Raw genomic sequence first — 24,056 nt, 5'->3', positions numbered from 1 at the left:
AATGGACAGGAAACACTAGGTTTGTTGTTTCCCGGCTCCATTCACAGCTTTTTTTTGTTTTTTTGTTGGGGTTTTTTTGCATTTGATGTGTGAGAACAGCGTAAAAAGTATTCATGTGCCTGCTTCTTGAGAGATGTGAAGAGCTGGTTGTAATAATTATCACTTGCATTGTATGCTGACTTCATTCAGAACAGAATGGCCACAAACATCACACAAAACAAACTGTGAGTTTAGTTATTGTTCATGTGGCGTCTCTGTTTTACTACCAAAAGCAGTAAATGAACTGTTCTTTTTGGAATTTCCATATTGTGGGCTGGATCTCAATATGGTGTGGCTAAGGAGGAAAATAATGCAAGGGGCCCCCTTGGTGAGGCCTCCACCCCTGATTTTGGGGGCATATTGGTACTGGGAAGTCTCTGGCATAGCTCAGAGCCGGTAGCCCCAGAGGCAGTTGTTGTGTGACGATTGCCAGGGCATAAAGCAATCTTATCCCCAGCTCCTTTTTTCTAGCTATGATTCCTCTATCAGGAGATGTGGGAGAGACATAGAAGGTGACCTAGGAGCCAGTATGTTGGCTCGGTGCCAGCCCAGGATCTCCTAAATTGGAGGAATTCTCAAGTGACCAGTTAAGTTGACTTGAGTATTGTTTTGCACCACCATAGCAGTGCAAAGCAATCTTAATGCAGGGCACTATCTGGCAATAAATGTGTCTTTCACAGTTCATTGGAAAGCCAGGAGGTGTTGTGTAAAGTATGTCTTGTGAGAGATGTTGCCATCAGTTATTTTAGGTTCTACAAGAGTAAATTTTAAGACAAGATTCACACGGTCACACCTTAAAAATTAGTGTCTCCTGAAACATCAGACACCGTGGTCAGATAATAGCACTGCTGTGTAAATGATATGTTATAGAAGCCTTCAGATGAAATGGGCAAGGGAGAGACTTTAAAAGAAAACTTACCTTCTCTCTGATCATATTCTAAATGTAATTACGGTATATCCACCTCAATATGACAATCAGCCTAATCCATGATAATAAATTGTTGCACTTTTATAAATTTTCTGATAGCAATACAACTTTAGGACCAATCCTTCACCATGCTGAAATCAATGAGTGTTTTGCCATTTTTTTTTCAATAAAAGCAGGAGTAGACCCTTTTTTTGTATAGCTTCCTTTATAGCTTTGGTTTTCTACTGTCTGTAACTTTTAAAAGGCTTTACAGATTTATATCATAAAAGTCAGTGCATGGTTATGGTGTAAATTGCAGAAAACAGTGCTATGGAGAGAGAGCATGGTGAGTTAAAGCATTTTATTTTCCAGTCATAACACCAGTGAACCTTTTATTATTCATATGTCTCTGTGGTAATAAATATGTGTACTGGTCGTCATAAAAGCCAGAAAATGCCTAATGGAATTTGTAAAGTAATGTGCATTTGTCTCATACTCAACATAAGCTCTCCAAATTCTGTCCGATGTCAGATGCTGTAATTACAGAGGCCCGATATCTGTTTTCCCTAATTTCTAACAATCTAACAGCCAGCAGCTGATTGGCATTTCCAACATTATGCTTTGTTCCACTTAATTCTAGAAACAGTAACTTGTTCAATGGTGAGACTCCAATTCTGAAAAGACATGGAGGGTTTCTGCATGATTACTATAACTGAAGGACTGAAAGAGTTTGCAACTAGATAGGGTTTATACATGAGTTGTGCGTATTTCAATAAGCACTCGCAGGATGGAAAGGAAAATCAGCAGAGAAGTAAGGTAAAAATCAGTCTAGAAAAAGTCAGTAATGGCCACAGAAGATGGATCAAAAGGAAAAAAGTTAAGGTAGTATCATAACCAGAATACAGTTGCAGGATATACCTGGGTTAATCAGATTTATGGTTTATACATGCAGCTCCCAGGTCCATAGAAAGAACACCACAGGCAGGTTATAGCATTGTCACGTGCCTCTCAAGAGAGATCACTGCATTCTCTTCCTTGTTCTCTGCCTTTTGTTTGCTCTACAGTTCTAGTGCTCTGGGGGAAAAAACCCCCAGTACTCAACTGCTAAGGAAATCATGGAATGATTGAAGAAAAAGTAGAAGTAAACCAAAGATTTAGCTTGTCGGTGAAACTTTACAATTAATAATCGTCCCTTCTGTTAGTACTCCTGGGTGGCATGTTTTGCCAAGGGTCAACAGCTGCTATTCTTCTGACCAGATAAAGGCTTGATAAAAGCTTGCATATTCATACGTTCATGTCAGATATTGAGTTCTATTGAATCATAACTTTTTCTTCATTAGGAGACTGATCCTGCAAGATCTTACTCTCAGGAATAGTTCTTATTCTCACATGTTAAATTTTTGTTTGTAAATCAGGATGCGAATGGAGTGCTTGCCAGACCAGGCCCTAATTTCTTAACTTATAAAACCAATGTATGGCTTATCTACACACACAAGGTGTACTCCTTTAACTTTACTGGTATAGCTAAGGTGTTACACCATACCTAGTGTGGGCACAGTTATGCCAGTATAAAGTTGTGTATAGCTGTATAGCTTATTCCCCTAAGGAAAAAGGGGGAATAAGCTGCATTCATTTAAGGCACCTTTATAATGGTATGAATGTGCCTACACTAGTGGTTGTACTGGTATAATTATTTCAGTTTTTTAAAAAAAAAAAACCCTAGCCAAAATAGTAATAACAGTTTAAAAAAAAAATAAAAAAATCTGTAGACCAGGCTTTAGTGGACAGGGCAATTGTGAGCTTTCTTGTCATCTGAAAGATGAACATTTCATTCTCTGACCTGGTCTCTCATTTTTAGGGCTAACAGAGTTTGCTAGTGTAGTGCATTGAAGTATGGTGGTTAGGCACACAGACACACATCCTAGGCAACCAAAAAAAGTGCTGACAGGGAAACTGCTAAATATTCAAGGGATCTGGCTGGCTGTTTAGTATTTGTGGACAAGAAATTGGTATTAGAAATTAGTGACTTTTTGTTCTGAATTTGGTTGCTATCTAGTCCTTTTACATTGGTTAATGAAATTATGACAATTATTCCATTAAAAAATCCATATAGTCATTTTTTTAAAAAACAGGTAGAAAATGTGTGTGCCACTGAGGGTGCTGTAAGTGACAGGAAATGAAAACAGATTTCAGTGGCATTGAGGAAGCACAAAAATGACTCTAAGTCAGCGCAAAATATGAGGATATGAGACTGAATGTGAAGGTTATGAGGGATTGAGTAATTCTCTGCCTAGTGCCAGGGCCATCAGTCTTAAGGCTTGTACTGTTAAACCACCATGTTTACTGTGTAAGAGTTTTTTGGGGGAAATGGGATAATCTAACCTCTGAATTACATTAGTGCCCAAAATGCACAAATATTAGCTGAACTACGTCTGGCTGCCATTAGACAGATCTCTCTGGAAAAACTATAGTTGGTAATGTATAAATAAAAGCAAGAGGATGTTTTGTACTTTTACCTACATTAACAAACCGTTCCTCTGTCTCCTACTCTTTTTCTTTCTTGCTTGCTTCTGTAGAACCTCCAGTGGGCCCGAGATGTGTTGCTAGGCAGCAGTATCCCATGGCAGCAGCTGAAGCACATGCCAGCACAGGGTCTCTTCTGTGAGAGGAACAAGACTAATTTCTTCAATGTAAGTTAATATTGTTGACAAACATATCACTACTTGGACATTTTAACACCTGCTTCTCATATGGAAGGTTTGTTGAGAGAGAATGATGGGAGAATTTAACAAGAGAGGGTCAAAGGGGCAACACAGAGGGCAAAGGAGAAGTTGAATTTGTACTACAGCTAAATTTTCCAGTATTGTCCCATCTAAGAGGATGCATGCATAGTGCTTATTCCTTATAACAGGAGTGACCAACCTGTGGCTCTGGAGCCACATGCAGCTCTTCAGAAGTTAATATGCTGCTCCTTGTATAGGCACCAACTACAGGGCTGGAGTTACAGACACCAACTTTCCAGTGTGCTGGGGGGTGCTCACTGCTCAACCCTTGGCTCTCTGCCACAAGCCCTGCCCCCACTCCCCCTTTCCCGCCCCCTCCCCTGAGGCTGCAGTGCCCTCATCCCCTCCCCCCCCCAAGCCTCTTGCATGCCACAAAACAGCTGATCAGGAAGTGCAGGGCAGGAGCGGGAGGCACTGATCCGGGAGGCTGCCGGTGGGTGGGTGGCACTGGGAGTGGGGTGGGGCTGCTGACATAGTACTGTGGCTCTTTGGCAATGTACATTGGTAAATTCTGGCTCCTTCTCAGGATCAGGTTGGCCACCCCTGCCTTATAAGCTTGAGAAGCTATCATCTTACAGTATTAACATGAATGAGGGTGGGAGAATCAGTGACTTGCCATCATGTGATGGTCACTAAATGCTGCTGGGATGAAAACTGTTTAAAATTCTAATTCTGTTCATCTCTGCATGTGCACGCACTCTCTCTCTGTCTCACTTGGGTAAATCCTTTTGCACTTTTTGGAACGACCAAAAATAGTGCCATTTGTTCAAAGAATTTTTGAGGTTGGGGGAGAGTACTGAAGTACTATATCTGAACATGAGCTACTTTGTTGGCAAGAACAGGAGTTCTAGGTAATTTCATGAAGCCTAGTCTCTAGCAGAGTCTCACTGTACGGCAAACTAGCTGTAGCCAAGGTGTCTTTCAGGTCATTACAATGCTCAATGTTTGCTATCGCTGTTTAATGCTATAGTTTCTTGTACAAAACAGTTTTCTCATAGGAATTGATTTTTGCTTTGCATTTGTTTAAAACAAACAAAAAGCTCTCTTCTGAAGACCATTTGGTGTTTTATGCATTCTGTTCTCAGTAGTCCTCATAGAATATCCAGGTTGGAAGGGACCTCAGGAGGTCATCTAGTCCAGCCCTGTGCTCAGAGCAGGACCAATCCCCAGACAGATTTTTGCCCCAGATCCCTAAATGGCCCCCTCAGGAATTGAATTCACAGCCCTGGGTTTAGCAGGCCAATGCTCAAACCACTGAGCTATCCCTCCCTCCCGCACAAGTTTCTTTTGATGTATAGTATGTGCCCTTCTCCCTCTGTAATCTACTGGAAGAATATTACATGAAATTTCAGGTGTTTCAAAGCTGTATCATGGACCAATCTTAAATTCCATCGCCCTCTCCGCTCCTGAAGAGAGATTTTTGTTACGAACACTGCCATGTCTGGGAGAGTGTAGACTTAGCAGTTGTGATGTAATTGGTGAGCATGTGCCTGTATATGATGCTATTGTCCTGCAGTGCCTGCCTGCTTTTCCTACAGAAATCTTGTTCTGTTGCTTAATCCTGCAAACTATTGAACACTCTTGCTCTGATTTAGCAAAGTGGTTAAGCATATAGAATCATAGAAATATAGGGCTGGAAGGGACCTCAAGAGGTCATTTAGTCCATCTGCCTGCACTGAAGCAGGACTAGGGTGACCAGAAAGCAAGTGTGAAAAATCGGGACGGGAGTGGGGGATAATAGGCACCTATATAAGATGAAGCCCCAAAAAATTGGGACTGTCCCTATAAAATCAGGACATCTGGTCACCCTAGGCAGACCCAAGTATACCTAGACTGTCCCTGACAGGTGTTTTTCTAACCTGTTTTTAAAAACCTCCGAAGACTGGGATTCCACAACCTCCCTTGGAAGCCTATGCCTGTGGTTAACTAGCCTTCTAATTAGAAAGTTTTTCCTAATACCTGATCTAAATCTCCCTTTCTTCAGATGAGGCTGATCATTTTGTGTTCTAAATCCAGTCCTCTATATAACGGCCTTCAACACATTTAAAGACTTTTATCAGGTCCCCCCTCAGTCTTCCTTTCTCAAGATTAAACATGCCCAATGTTTTAAGCTGTCTTTATAGGTCAGGTTTTCTAAACCTTTTATCATTTTTGTAGTTCTCATCTGGATTCTTTCCAATTTGTCCACATTGTTCTTAAAGTGTGGTGCCCAGAATTGGACACAGTACTCCCGCTGAGGCCTTACCAGGGCCGAGTAGAGCAGGACAATTACCTCCCATGTTTTACATACAACATTCCATTATCTGTCATTAATTAAAATATTGAATAGTACCAAATCCAAGATAGACTCATATGGGACCCCACTAGATACATACTCCCAGTTTGGCAGCGGAACATAGATAACTGGTTGAAAAACTGTACTTAAAAGAATAGTTATGTACCCATCTTACAATAATTTCAATTAAACCATATTTCTCTACTTTGCTTATCAAAATGTCATTGGGACTATGTCAAAAGCCTTACTAAAATCAAGATGTATCATATTTATAGCTTTCCCCCATCCCCTAGGCCATTAACCCTGTCAAAGAAGGAAATTAGGTTGGTTTGGCATGATTTGTTCTTGACAAATCCATGGTGGCTCTTACTTATTACCTTACTATCCTCTAGGTCCTTACAAACTGATTGCTTAATAATTGGTTTCATTATCTTTCCAGTTATCGAAGTTAGGCTAACTTGTCTGTAATTCCCCTGGTCCTCTTTGTTCCCCTTTTTAAAGATATGTACTATGTTTGCCCTTCTCCAGACTTCTGGGACATCACTCCTGCTCCATGAGTTCTCAGAGATAAATCGCTCACAGTTCTATGTTTGCTTCAGTTCCTTAAGATTAATTTCATCAGCCCTTGCTAACTTAAATGCATCAAATTTTATTAAATATTCTTTAATCTGTTCTTTCCCTGTTCTGGTTTGTGTTCCTTCCTCCTTTTGTTAATGTAACTTGTGCTAAGTATCTGGTCATAATTAACCTCTTTAGTGAAGACTGAAGCAAAAGAGGCATTAAATATTTCATTCTTCTTGCTTCATGCTTAGCTTTAATCACATGAATGTTCCTAAAGAAGTCAGTTGGACTGTTCACATGCTTAAAGTTAACCATGTGCACTGGTGGATTGGGAGCAGAGCATTCAGCACCTTGAAGGACCAAATCTCAATGACTGCACTAAACAGACTGGAAGAACCAGTCAGGAGGGAACTGTGCAATTTGTGTCAGAATTGATTTCTACTCAAAAACAGGGATTTACTGTTTAAAAAGAGGTGAGTGGTCCACCTAATCTGTTATCTAGTTTTTGAATGCTAGTGTGAGGTACTTCAAAGGAAGGTATAAACCCCCATAATATCCTTAATTGTATGGTGCTGTGCCATGTGAGGGAAATTTCTTCCTGACCCCAGATAATGATCTGTTTATGCCCTGAAGAATGAGAAATGATAGCCTTGTTAATTTTATCCTAGATATTATACATTTGCATATTCAGTAAAAATTTTAAATTACAAAATTGAATAAATTCCCACGGTTTAGGGTGTTCATACATTATGAACAACTTAAACGTTATAATAAGAAAAATAAGAATATAGTCTCCAAAAGGAAGCTGTGCTCCAACTCAACACAACCCTGAAAAAGTAGCATTAGAAAAGTGATGATCCTTGTCCAAAGGACAACAGACTCCACTAAGACTTTGCTTCTGCTATTGGTGTGCCTATGCCAGTTAAGAGCCATCATTTAGGATGCTGTCTCCAACGATGAGCTATTTAAATCTAGGGACTCTTAACTCAAATGCCCCAGCGTCTGTCAGTTGCCATGATGGCATGCTAGGGTGGGGAGTGTCTTAGAGAGCTATAATGTAAGCCATTTAGGGGTTTATAGATCAGCACTAACACCCTAACATCTTGTGACGAAGTGGGACTGTTCTTAATGTTTCCCCTGAATATTATGTGGGTGCCTCAGTTTCCCCTATGCATTTCTTAAGTCTCTAGCATGCATAAATGGCCGACACTCTGTCTCCTGGCAACCTAATGGCCCGGGCCCTTCCCCCCTACAAGGGGATGCTAAAGGTGTGGGAGAACAAAGAGGTCAGGTGACCTCTTGGCCTCAGAAAGGAATTCAGCAGAGAAGGAGGGGCTGGAGGGGGTTTCAGTTTGGAGCTGGCTGGGGACGAGGAGTGAGTGCAGACGTGAGTGTCTGGCTCACTGCCTCCCCAGGATGGACCCGGCTGAGGGGTCCTGTTCTCTGTACCTACAAGCTCTGTTTTAGACTATGTTCCTGTCATTGAATAAACCTCTGTTTTACTGGCTGGCTAAGAGTCACATCTGACTGCGAAGTTGGGGTGCAGGACCCTGTGGCTTCCCCAGGACTCCGCCTGTGCGGACTCACTGTGGGAAGTGCACGGAGGGGCAGAGGATGCTGAATGCTCCAAGGTCAGACCCAGGAAGGTGGAATCTGTGTGAGCTTGCCCTGAAGACAATCTACTCACAGTGAGGAGACTTCACCAGAGTCCTGACTGGCTTGATAGGGAGCAGTTTCAGTGCATCGCGTGGGGACTCCGTGACACACCTACATGCAAACAAAAAGTTAGTACTATTATTGAACAGGCATAATATTAATCTTGAGGCTAACTCAGCATAACAGGCTGACAGTGGCATTCTGCACCATCTGTATCTTTCTAGACGTCTTCGGAGGGATTACCATGTAGAGCAAATTGTAGTAGTCCAGCATAGAAGACATGCAAGCAAATGACAAAATCCAGATCCAAGAGAAATGGTTATAGTTACTTTGATATTGATGAAAAAAGCCACCAATGCCACCTGAGATTCCAAGAACGAATAATGTTCGAACCTCCAAATTGTGAATCATTTGAAAAATTCCTTCCATAATTGGAATAAGAATCACCCCTCCCACCATACCCTGAAAATCCAACATCCATCTTGTTTGAGTTAAGCTTCAGCCAGTTTACTCTCAGCCAAGTCTCTACCTTGGCCAGGCACTAGGAAAGCAAATGTGCTGCATCATCTGGGTCTGGCAAAAAGGAGATACGGAGCTGCACGCCATCTACCACATACTGATATGTTTACAGCCCACTACCCTTCTTAATAGCATCACATATATGTTGAATAGGACAAGTTGGTAACAAAATAGAATTTTGCAGAATCCCATAAAAATAGGCAATTGTCCAAAGCTTCTCTCTCACTAATCTTATTCATATGTCAAATATTTTTAATCTTACTAAACTCAGTATCCTGCAGCAGTGATTTCCACAGGTTAACAGTGTTGCTTAAAGTATTTACACCAGCATGAAAAAAGGGAAAGAATACTGAAAAAAGCTTTCTTGTATGCCCTTGACATAGAGTGTTCTTTTGTTCTCATCATAGGAAAGGTTAAAATGAATGCCTGAGTGGCTTTCTCAATATGATTCACTGTTTAGATACCATTTCCTTCTGAAGTGAATAGTCCTACTGTTTTTAATCTCTTCTCCTATGGAAGATTCAGAGCTGCTGAAATTGTAGCTGATTTAATTTTGCATATACAACCAACCATCGTGTGAGAATGAGAGCTAGCAGCTCAAAGATTTTAGTAGGGATCTTGCCAACTTGCTCTTCCAGACATTTTATAAATCATGCATATTCCTGGTGGAATTATTTATGAAATGAGTGAGAGCAGTATATGAAAAGAAATAAACAGGATAGTGCTGTCTCCTTTTAAATTTTACTGCAGGACTACAGGTCTGAATCTCAAGATGTCCTGTTCTGTTACCTAATTCGTTAGTCCTTGAGCAGCTGTGTGTGAGATCTTTTTGTACTATGCTCTGCTGCCTTGAGGAACAGCAAGTAAGGCTTGTTTGCTTAGCCTTGATGTCACCTCACTGATATTAAACTGAGTTTCAAGGTACTTAAAATTCAGTATTCTAAATTTGAAGGAAATATGCTTCTTTGCGTTGATGCAGATGTGTATTCCACTTAAGTGAGAGCACACCCCATGCACTGGAGCTGGAACATTTTGCCTAGCAGTACCTGTAGAGGGGCAGCTATCATGCTGTAGCCCCTCCCTTGACTATATTAGGCGCCACTGCCCGACCCTCTGTCAGTTCCTTCTTACCACCCGTGGCTGGAGTCAGAGCGCTGTGTGGTTTAATCCCACATCTCTCTCAGCCAATGTTTCCTGTTTTATAGTTATTGTACATAGTAGTGCCTTAGTGTTTTATTAGCTACGTTTTCCCAGTGATGTCTGCACCAGGGTTTAAACATTGTCCTTCATGTTGGGGAGCAGTCCCCAACAGGGATCCCCACAAGTGGTGCTTACTGTGTCTTGGTGAGACCCATGTTAGAGTGCACTGTGCAATCTGCAGGTTATTTAAAAAAGCAGACTCAAGTGTCTGGAGACCTCCCTTTAAAGCAGCATCTATTTGAGCAGCCCATGTAGCTTGCTTCGGTACTGAGGCTCTCGTCTGGTTGGAGGTCACCCTCGGGTTCTGAGAGTACTCTGGCTTCATGTTCTGGAGCACATGCAGTGGAGTCATTCCCCATCAAGTGCGCCGAGGAAGAGGTTGCATAAGACTAATCAGGATAGTCCCAGGTCCTGTATGGACACTCCCACCTCCCCCAGAAGGAGCATGGATCAGCATCAGGTGAGTGCTGACACACAAGATGGCACAGGTACCTGTAACACTGCCCCAGTACTGATTGGGGAGGTTAGAAACCCTGTACCATTGACTCCAGTTCTGGCTTCTGGGTGTGCATTGAGTCTGGTACCCATGAAAGACTGTTCTCTCATTGGTGGCATGTCAGGTGGCTACAGACCACTGCCTTTCAGTCCCAACCTCTCCTTTGGTCCTCGACTTTGCCAGGACTACATCATTTGTAGACCGGTGCGCTGATCGGGTTGCTGAACCCTGAGTCTGTCAGCACCATATCGTAATGTTCCCCTCCTGCAAGACGTGGAATTGGGGCTGGCATTGGGATCGGTATGGGACACCTCTGCACCGCCACAGTTGGCAATGCAAATATTGCTATCGCACTTCTCTCTGCCGTCAGACATGTCGATACTGTTCCTGACTTCAGGATTGACTTCATTCCCGCTGGTGTGCTCAGCACTGACGGTACCACTTCTACTTTGTTTAGTTAATTTTGTATATTTGCCTTTAATATATATATTATATACATTTTTTACTTATAATGTCTACAGAAAGGTTTCTATAGCAACTGAGTCAGAGATTAAGCCACAGGGAGGAGAGGAGGAGCATTTTCTTTATATAGTAAGCAGCTTTTTCAGTTTGGATTCTATGCCTCTATTAATAATAATAATTAAAAAAATTAAGCTCAGTGCACAGAAGATGGTGTTTACCAATACGTGGTGGCTCGTAACTATGTTTCTTGAGACTGAATGGAAAGGAGCATTGTGAGGGGTTGAGCATTGTGTGTATCAGCAGCTGCCCATACCACGCAGTCTGATATCCAGGATTTAATAATAATAATAATAATAATAATAATGAGATGTACCTGTATCCTAGAACTGGAAGGAACCTCAAAAGGTCATTGAGTCCAGCCCTCTGCCTTCACTAGCAGGACCAAGTACTGATTTTTGCCCTAGATCCCTAAGTGGCCCCCTCAAGGATTGAACTCACACCCCTGGGTTTAGCAGGCCACTGGGCTATCCCTCCCCTATTTGTGGTTTCATTGTATATCCCTCACAGCATTACTAAGTTTAGGGAATGAAAAGGCTTGCAAATGTTCAAGGTAAATGCTCATAACATTTTACAAAAGTTATTTCATGCTATTTTTCACAAGTCTGAATTTCACAATAAAATTCATTAGCCCAAAATATCTTTACATATTGGCTTACAAATGTCTAGTTCAAAATATTGTGGGTGAGGGGTTTATATGCAGAATTGAAGAACCCTGTTAGCAATCTTTGACAATTTTTACTAGGGAGGAAAAGACAGGAATAAAGCAATTTATACACACATACAGTGTACTGTGCATAAGGAAACAGGTGTACCAAGTCATGCAGGTATGGAGGCTGCCAAGGACTTCAGCACTATTTCTACCTCCAAAAGTGGCACAAAAATTTTACTGGGCTTTGTGTTCCCAAGGTTTCCCATTCTTCCTTCCATACTTCATACTCAAAGCAGAGCCAAGCATACGCATCAGCCTTCATAGAGCAGCAGCTGTCAGATCATTCCAGCATTCTGAGAGGGAGCAGGTGATGGCTCAGATTAGAGTGATTTTTTCATTTCATTGGGACTGTTCACACTAAGTATGATTGGGCATTGGCACACTATGAATGGGCCCTGCAGGACTGAGAGTTCTGGCTGCTGTGCAGTCAAAGAATGAGGTTTTCCATATGTACAGGATGCTCACGGGGGCAGAATTAGTCAACGTAGGCCCTTCTCTGTTGCTCTGCCAGTGGTGGGCTTTCTTTGGCCCTGCTATTGGTCCTGCCTGCTCTTACAGTTCTGTAAGGAAGCAGTTGGTTCTGAAGAGGGAATCTAGTTAGGAACCATGTGACTTTGGACTGGAATTTTGAGCAGCCAGAGTTGGGCACATGAATTTGAAGCTGCTGACATTATGATTGTTGTTTATATGGCTGGGCAGCAGGGAAGCCAGCCCTGTTCCCACCAGGATTCCACAATGTACCCAAAGCATTATTGACTCACATGACCTGTACTCAGAGATCCAAACCAGGAGCAGAATACGTTACATGGTGTCCCTGCTAACCCTGTAATTTGATAGACATGACCTCACACATAACAGCTGAGGGAGGAGGGAAGCAGGAGATCCATCGGAGTTGCCTGAGCCAGTACTTGGCTCTTTTTCAGGCCAGCCTGAGCCAGCTACTTCTCCTTGGGCCACTTTGTTATAGTGTCTGCTACCCTTCTCTTCTGTCTGGTAATGGGTTAGGGACACTCTCCATCTCTCTCCTATCTGGTAGCTCTCCCAGATTGGCAGTAGTTTCTGGACCTCCAGATCCAAGGCAACTGCTGCAGTGAGATCTAATATTCTGGGAGGAGCAACACCAGCATGAAAAAAGGGAAAGAATACTGAGAAAAACTTTCTTGGGGAAGGGGAAGAGGACAGTGCGGTGTGTGGGTTGGGATTCTGCCTCAGAGGGATTCTGCTTCTGAGTTTATTTTATGATGTGCATTGTGGCTGTACATTGGTTTATGGTTGGATGGGGACGTGTTCTTGCTTGGCTGCCACCCTTTGCCAATGAGGTTGTGGCCCTTCAAGCACTTTTCACACTTATTCTGAAAATGGGTAAGCAATATTGCCAACCCTAAACGCCCAAAACTCATGAGTCAGGCCCCCAAAACTGTGAGGGTTTTTTAAAATAATGTATTTGAGGAGGGGGGGAGTTATTTGCTTTCTGGTCCCTAAGGCTTTAGGGTGCTTTTTCTCTGAAACCAAGGAGGCCTAGAAATGTTTCTTTTTAAATGAAATCTAAGGTTCTCATGCAATCTTTTGATTCCAGCAGCTGTGGCTTTAACAAAAACAAATATCATGAGAGTCACAATAAAATTACATGAATTGCAACAATAAGTAAATGTGCCACTAGGAGGGGGCTGAAATAAATAACTTGCAACCTACAGCATTAACCCTCAGCTGGAAGTGCCTGGCACACTTGTGGGCACAATAAAATAATCAATAAAGAGCGTAACAAAAATACATATTAAACCAGCCTCAACATGTTTAAGGCTGTAGCAAGGCTCACAGGTGTGATTAAAGTATGGTTAAGTTTCATCTACCCTAGAAGGCAGAGCTGTGATTAACCTTCACAGAAGATAGCTTTGTTGTAACTAGCTCCCCTTCCATAGTTATGATGCAGTGAATAGGCCCTGTTCTGGAGAAGTGCAGTCCAGTGGAACATTGAATGAAATCCCTTACAGCCTCACCACCACCAATGTGAACTTGTCAGAATTCATAGCTAAATAGAGGCAGAGCTGCAAAATATTTGTCTGAGGGGACCTCCAAGGAAAGCCAGGTGCTGCAGGAAAGAGTGTTGGTGATTCAGGAGGTATCCTCTAGGTATCCACACTTTCCACTGAGTGTATGTTGCACTGCACGCTCCTTTCAGCTGCATGTAGAATACAAATATGACAAGCCCCCTTGCCCCCATCCCCATAGATATAAATAGTAGTGTAGATGATGAGGCACTGCTTGGGCAAGTACACTAAAGACACTTCTGAACCCTGTGGGTGTGTATCCTACAGAGCTCTCTATTTGCCCAAGCATTGTGTCCTCATCTACAATGCTATTTTTACCAATGTAATGTCCTTCTGCCTCCCTGCTTCTGGAGTCTCCCCACTGCAGAAAAGGATCTGACACAAGGAAAGGCTCCAGCAGCTCCTTGCTGTTCTTTTCTCTGCATTTCTTTCCCTACAACTCAATTCCCATCCCAGAGTGCTTCATTCTCAGCTTCTTCCCCATTATACTGGCAACTAAATAGTTAATATTGACCCAAGTGTCATTTAAAGTTGATATTCCTTTCAGATTAATAGGCAACAGGAGAGTTCACATCACAGTCATCATTTTGCTGTCTGCAGATTCAGGCAGATATTTACATCACTCATTCAGTTGACATTTAAAAGGTTATCTCTGCAGCCTTACGGTCTAGAAATTAACTTCTTTTTTTTTTAATAAAAGCTTAGATTCTGGAGAATCTGACTTTAATAAATATATCATGAGGGATGGAGCCAGCCTGCAGCTATATATTCAACACCCTGTCTCTAGAACCATGACATGACCATAAGAGATCTACAGTTGCTGTCTGTGATTTAATTTTGAGTTTAATAACCTGAACCTTTATTTGTAGTAGACACTGTCTTCGTACAGAAAGTTCACTTTGGAGAAGACCCAAGAAATTTGCATGTTATAGCAGAGTGAGTGTATTAATTTCCATTATATAAACTGCTTTTAGAACAGGCATGTGATTTCTATTGAAAAAATCTTTGGTAACAGAGTGCTCTCATAACAGGACTAGAGTTAGAACCCTTGGGTTCTTTTCCTGTCTATGGCACTGACTTGCTGTGTGACCTTGGGCAAGCCATTTCACCCCTTTCCCTTATTGTGTCCATTTGCAGAGTTAATGTAATCATATTCATGTACCTATCATCCAGAGTGTTCTGAGGTTTAACTATATGAAAAATTGTAAAATATGCTAAGATTTTTGCATCTGTCTCCTAAGAGCAAATCTAAAGACAGACATAAGCAAGTAGTTAACTGAGAGAGTGAAACTTTCATAGTTATTGTATTAAGATCAGGAACCCAATGAGCAGCGAAGTCATAGAATTAGCTATAAAAAGTTAGATAACTTTTTCAACCTCTGCCCAACATGCTATTTAAGTACTTCATTCCTTGGAAAAACAGAACTTATGGGTGAAAAATGTCCATTGTTCATAGTCTTCTGTCTCAATATTCACACACTATTCTTTCTAGCTAACTTTCCAGTCTTCTACTGTCCAGCTAGTAGAGATGCTAGTAATGCTAAATCACTTGAAGTACACAGGAAAGGGGGTTCCTGCTGTTTTTTCATCATTAGCTATGATGCAACTGTTTCTTTTTGTACTCTGTTTCCCAAGGAAAAGTTTCCTCTTCTGTTGAAGAAGATGAGTTTGTAGACAAAGGGAAGCTAGGAAAGAGAAAAATGAAAGAATGAAAACTTGGAGTTGCCTTGGGAAAGAGATATTATCATGAAGATCCAAAGATGTTACAGGATATAAAGCAGCCACTTTTGGATCTGGGTCTAAAATAGGGGTTGGCAAACTTTTTGGCCCAAGGGCCACATCTGGGTTGCGAAACTATATGGAGGGCCAGGTAGGGAAGGCTATGCCTCCCCAAACAGCCTGGCCCCTGCCACCTATCCACCTGCTCCCACTTCTCACTCCCATCCAACCCCCCTCCGGCCACCCCCTCCCGGGACCCCCACCCCTAACCGGTCCCTGGCACCCCACCCCCTATCCAAACCCCCTCCCCCGCTTCCTGTCCCCTGACTGCCCCAACCCCTGCCGGGAGCTCAGGGGCTGGACAGGACAGTCCTGTGGGCCGGATTTGGCCTGCAGGCCATAGTTTGCCCACCTCTGGTCTCAAGAGGCGAAAGCCTAGTGTATTTTACTCACTGTACCACTTAGCACCTTTTTCATGTTGTTCTGTGACCTACCTTGCTGGGCTATTAAATAAGAACATAAGAAAGGCATACTGGGTCAGGCCAGAGGTCCACCTAGCCCAGTATCCTGTCTTCTGACAGTGACCAATGCCAGATGCCCCAGAGGAAATACAACAGGTAGTCATCAAGTGATCCATCCCCTGTTGCCCATTCCCATTTTCTGGCAAACAGAGGCTACGGATACCATCCCTTCCCATCCTAGCTAGTAGCCATTGATGGACCTGTCCTCCATGAACTTATCTAGTTCTTTTTTGAGCCCTGTTATAGTCTTGGCCTTCACAACATCCTCTGGCAAAGAGTTCCACAGATTGTGTATTATGTGAAAAAATACTTCCTTTTGTTTGTTTTAAACCTGCTGCTTATTAATTTCATTTCATGACCCCTAGTTCTTGTGTTATGAGCGGTAAATAACACTTCTTTATTTACTTTGTCCACACAAGTCATGATTTTATAGATATTTATCCACACTCAAAGATCTCTTTCTTAAGTGATAACAGCTAATTTAGACCCCATCATTTTATATGTATAGCAGGGATTATGTTATCCAATGTGCATTACTTTGCATTTATCAGCATTGAATTTCATCTGCCATTTTGTTGCCTAGTCACGCAATTTTGTGAGATCCTTTTGTAGCTCTTCGCAGTCTCCCTGGGACTTAACTATCTTGAGTAGTTTTGTATCATCTGCCAATTTTACCACCTCACTGTTTACCCCTTTTTCCAGATCATTTATGAATATGTTGAATAGGACTTGTCCCAGTACAGACCCCTGCGGGACACCACTATTTACCTCTCTCCATTCTGAAAAACTGACCATTTATTCCTACCCTTTGTTTCCTATATTTTAACCGGTTACTGATCCATGAGAAGACCTTCCCTCTTATCCCATGACAGCTTACTTTGCTTAAGAGACTTTGGTGAGGGACCTTTTCAGAGACTTTCTGAAAATCTAAGTACACTATATCCGTTGGATCCCTCTTCTCCACATACTTGTTGACCCCCTCAAAGAATTCTAGTAGATAGGTGAGGCATGATTTCCCTTTGCAAAAACCATGTTGACTTTTCCCCCAACAAATTATGTTCGTCTATATGGCTGACAATTTTGTTCTTTACTGTAGTTTCAACCAGTTTCCCCAGTACTGAAGTCAGGCTTACCAGCCTGACATTACTAAGATCACCTCTGGAGCCCTTTTAAAAAATCGGTGTCACATTAGCTATCCTACAGTCATTTGCTACAGAAGCTGATTTAAATGAGAGGTTACAGACTACAGTTAGTAGTTCTGCAATTTCACATTTGAGTTCCTTCAGAACTCTTGGGTGAATATCATCTAGTCCTGGTGACTTATTACTGTTTAATTTATCAGTTTGTTCCAAAACCACCTCTAATGACTGTGACAAAGTGGGATTTTATTCACGTTGTTATGTTGCATGAGAGTCTTACTGTCCTGTACTAATACTGTGTACCTCAGTTTTCCTGTGTACTGCACCAATGCTTAGGTGATGGGAATTGGGTTTGTGACTTTCACTGAGGCCCTCGGGCAAGTGAGGCAAGCGATACAGGAGAAGAAGCAATGGGCAGGTCGGAGAGTGGGTGGCTGGACTCTGGGGAGTCTGCATTTTGGGACTGGAGAGGAGGGAGGCCAGGGCATCTGGCTCGGAGTTCCCCAAGATGGACTTGGCTGAAAGTCACCAATTTCTGTGTTAACAAGTTCTATTCTGTGTTGTGTTCCTGTTGACTAATAACCCTTTTATGCTGGCTGAGAGTCACTGCTGGCTGTGGAGTTGGGGTGCAGGCGTCCCGCCCGGGCGGACTTGCTGCAGGAAGCGCATGGTGTGGAAGGGGATGCTGAATGCTCTGCAGCCAGACCCAGGATTGTTGAAGCTGTGTAAGGTTCTTGCCCTGGCGACAGTGAGGGCAGGCATGCTACCTCAGAGCCCTGACTGGCTCCATATAGAGTAGTTCCAGAGCATCGCCCCATGACTCCAAGACAATGACACCTCAATCTGGGACAGTTCCTCAGATATGTCATCTAAAAAGAAATAGCTCAGGTTTGGGAATCTCCTTCACATCCTCAGCTATGAAGACCGATGCAAATAAGTCTTTTAGTTTCTCCGCAATGGCCTTATTGTCCTTGAGTGCTCCTTTAGCATCTCGATCATCCAGAGGCCCCCATGGTTGTTTAGCAGGGTTCCTGCTTCTGCTGTATAGTACTTAAAAAAAAAAATTTGCTCTTACTTGTTGAGTTGTGCGCTAGCTGTTCTTCAAATTCTTTTTTGGCCTTCCTAATTATATTTTTACATTTCATTTGCCAGAGTTTATGCTCCTTTCTATTTTCCTCACTAGGATTTAACTTCCACTTTTTAAAGGATTCCTTTCTGATTCTCACTGCTTCTTTTACTTTGTTGTTTAGCCATCGTGGCACTTTTTTATTATGTTTTTTAATTTGGGGTATAAATTTAAGTTGAGCCTCTATTATGGTGTCTTTTAAAAAGTTTCCATGCAGCTTACAGGGATTTCACTTTTGGCACTGTACCTTTTTAATTTCTGTACCTTTTTAATTTCATGTTTGTGTAGTTCCCGTTTCTGAAATTAAATGCTACAGTGTTGGGCTACTGTGGTGTTTTCCCCGCCACAGGAATGTTAAATGTAATTATATTATGGTCACTATTACCAAGTGGTCCAGCTGTGTTCACCTCTTGGACCAAATCCTGTGCTTAATTTAGGACTAATGATCGAATCCCCTATTACTAATACCTGTAATGATGTGTCATTTTACAAATGTACAGTGAATAAATTCCGTAGTTTGTCTTTGCCAGCTGTGAACAGAGGATATCAGTAAAAAGGAAAAGAAATTAAGTGGTATGGGGACTGTGTCACCTTAAGGAGCAATTGTTGAGCAGTTTACATTTAAACTACTTCAAGTTTCCTCCTTTAAAAATCTAACCTAATAGGATACCTTCAAGTTCTGAAAAATGATGGTTTCATTGTGACTAGAATTTTGAAGATAGTAATGTATGATAGGTCTTGGGTTTTTTTTAAATATATATATATATATATATATATATATATATACTTTTATTTTAATATTAGGTTTGTATGCCCACTCTCTACCTGAAAACAAGTTCTCTGCTCTTCTTACTACTTATTCTGGTTTACAGCAGAAATGAACTACAGCAATGATTTTCTCAGAATTGTGTTGACATCAAAGAAAACAATAAAAAGAGCCACATTAATCTTTCCATATCTTTCAGTTAACATTTGCCAGAAATAGTGTATTTTAAGCTTTTATTAATGTTTTTAAAAAAAGAAATTGAGAAAAAACAAGCAAGTTTTAACTTTTCTTTTCTTTTTTTTTTTTAAAGTAGCTGGCATCAGCATTCTTCTTTCCCCTATATACTCTTCTAGCCTTTGTCTGAACCCCTGACACAAGAGTTCCTCATTTGTTAAATTCAGTAGCATCAGATGTGAGCGCAGGCAGGCATATGGCTGTATATGAATGGAGAAGAAGTGAGTAACTTTGCTAGGTTAAACTTCATTGACTTTAAATATGCTTGACTTTTTTTTACTCCTTTTTATGAGGGTGATAGCAGTATTCCCTGTTGAAAGGGAATTTAATGGACACACAGTCAGATTCTAACAACATAAGAATGGTCATACTGGGCCAAACCAATGGGTTCATCTAGCCTAATATCCTTTTTTCTGAGAGTGGGCAGTACTAGATGCTTCAGAAAGAATAAACAGCACAGGACAATTTTGATTGATTCATCCCCTGTCATCTAGTGCCAGCTTTTGGCTTAGGGAACATGGGGTGGCATTCCTGCCATCTTTGCCTTTGTCCACTCTGTTCACTATTCACTGCAAAGCAATTTTCTTCAGTCCATTTCTAAACGGAAGTACTTTTTTAACTTTGTGAATTTAGGTTGAGATGTTTTCATTAGCTATATGTTGTTTTTAAGAGGATTCTAAGATAGTAATCAATGTCATTCAGTGTCGTTTCCACTACCCATTCTGTGTATATCGTAACTGTGAGAATGCTTTTGAGGCAAACTTGAGCTTCTGTCTGAGCTTGAATTGAAGGGAACTGCAAAGCCACAGCCAGTTTAGTATTTGTTTATTTTGTGCTCAGGATTTATCAGCAAGATTTTTCAACCTTGCACCTTGTTCCTGTAAGAACTGATTCTATTTTGGGGGCTAAAGGAGCTGATCCTTAGCAAGTAGATGCAAAAACCATCCACTACTGAGCGGACTGTATTACATTTGTGAAATCCTGACATGACCTGGGGCTGCAGCTGGGACTATATCCCAATTTACTGGGCAAATCAGTCATTTATTGGAATGTTCAGCCTTTGAAAGGGAAGAGGACCTGTATTGAAAAGTATTTTGCTTTATTAAAGCAGCATATGCCATCAGAAATATTCCTGGCACTGCCAGATCTTGGCTGAAGGTTTTAAGCACCTGCCACAAATAAATATTGTCTAGTGCGAGGGAGCCTGGGAAACTATGTGGGCAGAAGAGAGCAGAATGATCCAAGACAGGATTGTTCTGTGCACAGTACTTTGGGAGTGTGTATATATCATAATGTGAAGGGCCTGGAGATGAGTGAATTTTTATTTAACGGTTTTAAGATGGTGTGACTGGTCATATGGTGAAAATTAAGATGGAGGAGAGAGATGTGATAGAGTAGAATATATTTTGTTGTTGTGAAGTAGTCAGGGAGCCTTTTTGTGGGTGGATGCAGTACCACTGCTCAGGGTTACAGATGTAAACATTGAAGCAGAAATACTCTTCATGAGTGGTAGTGCACGGGCTTTGGCAGTGTTGCGAAAATTAAGAGAATAAAAAAATGACAATTGTATTGTGTGATTGTTCCATACACGTTGGCTCATGAGGAGGAGGTGGGAATTCCTGCCATAGTGTGCATCCATTTTACAGCTTGCATGATAACTAGTTGTTGGAGCTCCAAAGGGTTAACAAATCAATCAGATAACTTTGTGCGCCTCTTGGAAAGAGGGTTGGAGAAGGTGTAGGAAGAGAGGAACAGAGAAAGGGTCCACTTGTGGTCAGCAGTATACGTTTACTCCTATGAATCACTAAATTTGTTACATTCTCTCATTCAGCAAGAAAGTTCCAAGTGCAGCTAGAGTGCGAAATGGCTCATTTCCAAGAATTCCATGGCCAGACTAATTTTCAGTACTTCTGTCAGTGCTACCACTCAGCAGGTGTGTGTACACACCTCCTTTCAACCAACAGTTTCACAAACTTGGCTTTTGTGGATTTGCTTTATTTTTCTGTAGTTCAAAGGAAGCAAGCTGAGAAAAACAAACTACTTCTATGTTAAGCCTTTCCTAACAGGTTATTCAGAATGAATTGGGATCGTTGGCTATTTTGCTTTTATTTGCTGTTGAGGTTTGCTGACACCAAACAGAAATTAGAGATGGAAGGTCCTCTTGGGACATCTTATTGAGATTTTTGCCAGTGCAGGCAAAGTATCTCTCTTGAGTATTTTGTCCAAATTGTCCAGTCTAATTTTAAATGAGCTGATGGGAATTCCTCTAATTCCCTGGGAAGACTATTTCAGTCTGATAGACCTCACTGCAACAGTTTTTCCTGATAGTCAACCTAAATTTTCCGTGGCTTTCAGTTACACCTCTTTGGACAAGCGAGTATGGACAGAGACATCTAAATCTACACACAAAACTGTCACTCTGTCCTCTGTTAGGTTCATTGGTCTACTGAAGCATTTGCTCTGACAGTCCACAAGGAGATCGAGTAAACCATTTGCTCTGTGAGAGCCTGGATTGTATTCAGATTGTTTGGATTGATATGTGACTTCTGAGTTGCTTCATCGCTTGCATTAGTGACTTGCTGCTTTGCATAGCAAAATCTGTCAGATTTACTAATCTGACTACTGCAGAAATACAGTTTAGGGGAATGCTTAGTCACTATTCTCTATTTTTCTTATGTATTCATTGTTTGAGATCAGAATGAGCCTGGATAGTGGCTAAAATGGATCCTGCTTACACATACACAGTGCATTCCTTCTGACAGAATGCACCAAAAAGTGTGCAGTGAAATCATAGAATCGTAGGACTGGAAGGGACCTTGAGAGGTCTTCTAGTCCAGTCTCCTGCACTCATGGCAGGACTAAATATTATTTAGACCATCCCTAACAGGTGTTTCTCTAACCTGCTCTTAAAAATCTCCAACGATGGAGATGCCACAGCCTCCCTAGGCAATTTATTCCAGTGCTTAACCCAGGAGTGGGCAAAGTTTTTGGCCCGCGGGCCATATTGGGGATGCAAAACTGTATGGAGCACCGGGTAAGGAAGGCGATGCCTCCCCAAACAGCCTGGCCCCCGCCCCCTGTCTGACTCCTCCCACTTCCTGCCCCTGATTTCTCCCCTCAGAACCCCCAACCCATCCAACCATCTCTTCTCCTTGTCCCCTGACCGCCCTCTCCCGGTACCCCCCGCCCCAACCACCCCCGGGACCCCACCTCCTATCCAACCCTCCTGCTCCCAGTCCCCTGATTGCTCAGACCCCTATCCACACCCCTGCCCCTTGACAGGCCCCTGGGACCCTACGCCTATCCAACCCACCCCCCGGCCCCCTTACCATGTTGCTCAGAGCAGCATGTCTGGGAGCTGCGGCGCCCAGCCGGAGCCAGCCACGCCACCACACTGCTCAGCTGGAGCATGCAACCCCTCCTCCCAGAGTGCTGCTCACACAGTGGCGTGGCTGTGGGGGAGGGCGGACAGCAGGGGAGGGGCTGGGGGCTAGCCTCCCCATCTGGGAGCTCAGTGGCCGGGCAGGGCAGGCCAGTCACACAGACCAGATGTGGCCTGCGGACCATAGTTTGCCCACCTCTGTCTTAACCACTCTGACATGAAGTTTTTCCTAATGTCCAACCTAATCTGCCTTTGCTACAATTGAAGTCTATTGCTTCTTGTCCTATCCTCAGAGGTTAAGGACAACCATTTTTCTCCCTCCTCCTTGTAACAACCTTTTATGTACTCAAAAACTGTTATGTCCCCTCTCAGTCTTCTCTTTTCCAGACTAAACAAGCCCAGTTTTTTTTAAATCTTCCATCATAAGTCATGTTTTCTTGACCTTTAATCATTTTTGTTGCTCTCCTCTGGACTTTCTTCAGTTTGTCTACATCTTCCTGAAATGTGGTGCCCAGAACTGGACACAATGCTGCAGGTGAGGCCAAATCAGTGTGGAGTAGAGCGGAAGAATTACTTCTTGTGTCTTGCTTACAGTATTCCTTTTAAAACATACCAGAATGATGTTTGCTTTTTTTGAAACAGTGCTACGGTTTTCATTTATATTTAGCTTGTGATCCACTATGACCTCCAGACACAGGCACCGGCTTCCTCCAGGCCCCAGGAGTGCTCAACCCCCTGCTCTGCCCCAGGCCTTGCCCCCATCCAACTCCATCTCCCAAGCTCCCCGCCCTGCCTCTTCACGCCTTCACTCCGCCCCTGCCCCACCTCTTCACGCCCAGTTATGACCTCTCCCTCGAACATGCCCCATCCCCGCTCCTCCCCTTTCCCCTAGTGCCTCCTGCATGCCATGGAACAGCTGATCGTGGGAGGCACTGGGAGGGAGGGGGAGGAGTTGATTGACAGGGCCGCTGGCAGACCGGAAGTGCTGAGGGGAAGGAGGGAGCTGACTGCTGGTGAGTGCTAAGCACCTACTAATTTTTTTCCATGGGTGCTTCAAGGCTCGAACACGCACGGGGTCGGCGCCTATACCCCCAGATCTTTTCCTGCAGTATTCCATTTTAGGCAGTCATTTCCCATTTTGTATGTGTGCAGCTGATTGTTCCTTCATCCTATTTACTTCAGACCATTTCTCCAGTTTGTCAAGATCATTTTGAATTTTAATCTTATCTTCCAAAGCACTTGCAACCTTCCCAGCTCGGTATCATCTGCAAACTTTATAACTGTACTGTACTCTCTATGCCATTATCTAAATAATTGATGAAATTGAACAGAACGAGACCCAGAACTTGATATGCCCTTCCAGCTTTACTGTGAACCCCTGATAGCTACTCTCTGGGAATGATTTTCCAATTAGTTATGCACTCACCTTATAGTAGCTCCAGCTAGGTTGTATT

The 24,056-nt window shown here is 42.5% G+C and overlaps 1 protein-coding gene across 4 annotated transcripts in view; it reads left to right on the top strand.

The window, feature by feature from the left end:
• CABIN1 (calcineurin binding protein 1) overlaps positions 1-24,056 on the top strand; it is a 244,437-nt gene that overhangs the window by 87,608 nt on the left and 132,773 nt on the right. For all 4 annotated transcript variants that reach the window (XM_050924449.1, XM_050924450.1, XM_050924448.1 and 1 more), the window contains exon 29: positions 3,523-3,636. In XM_050924449.1, the coding sequence (XP_050780406.1) occupies positions 3,523-3,636 (114 nt within the window). The remainder of the gene's footprint in view (positions 1-3,522; positions 3,637-24,056) is intronic.

The sequence above is a fragment of the Gopherus flavomarginatus genome, chromosome 15, assembly GCF_025201925.1.
Source record: "Gopherus flavomarginatus isolate rGopFla2 chromosome 15, rGopFla2.mat.asm, whole genome shotgun sequence".
NCBI lineage: Eukaryota > Metazoa > Chordata > Testudines > Testudinidae > Gopherus > Gopherus flavomarginatus.
Note: the sequence above shows the minus strand (reverse complement) of the source record. Positions and strands in the feature narration are given on the sequence as shown.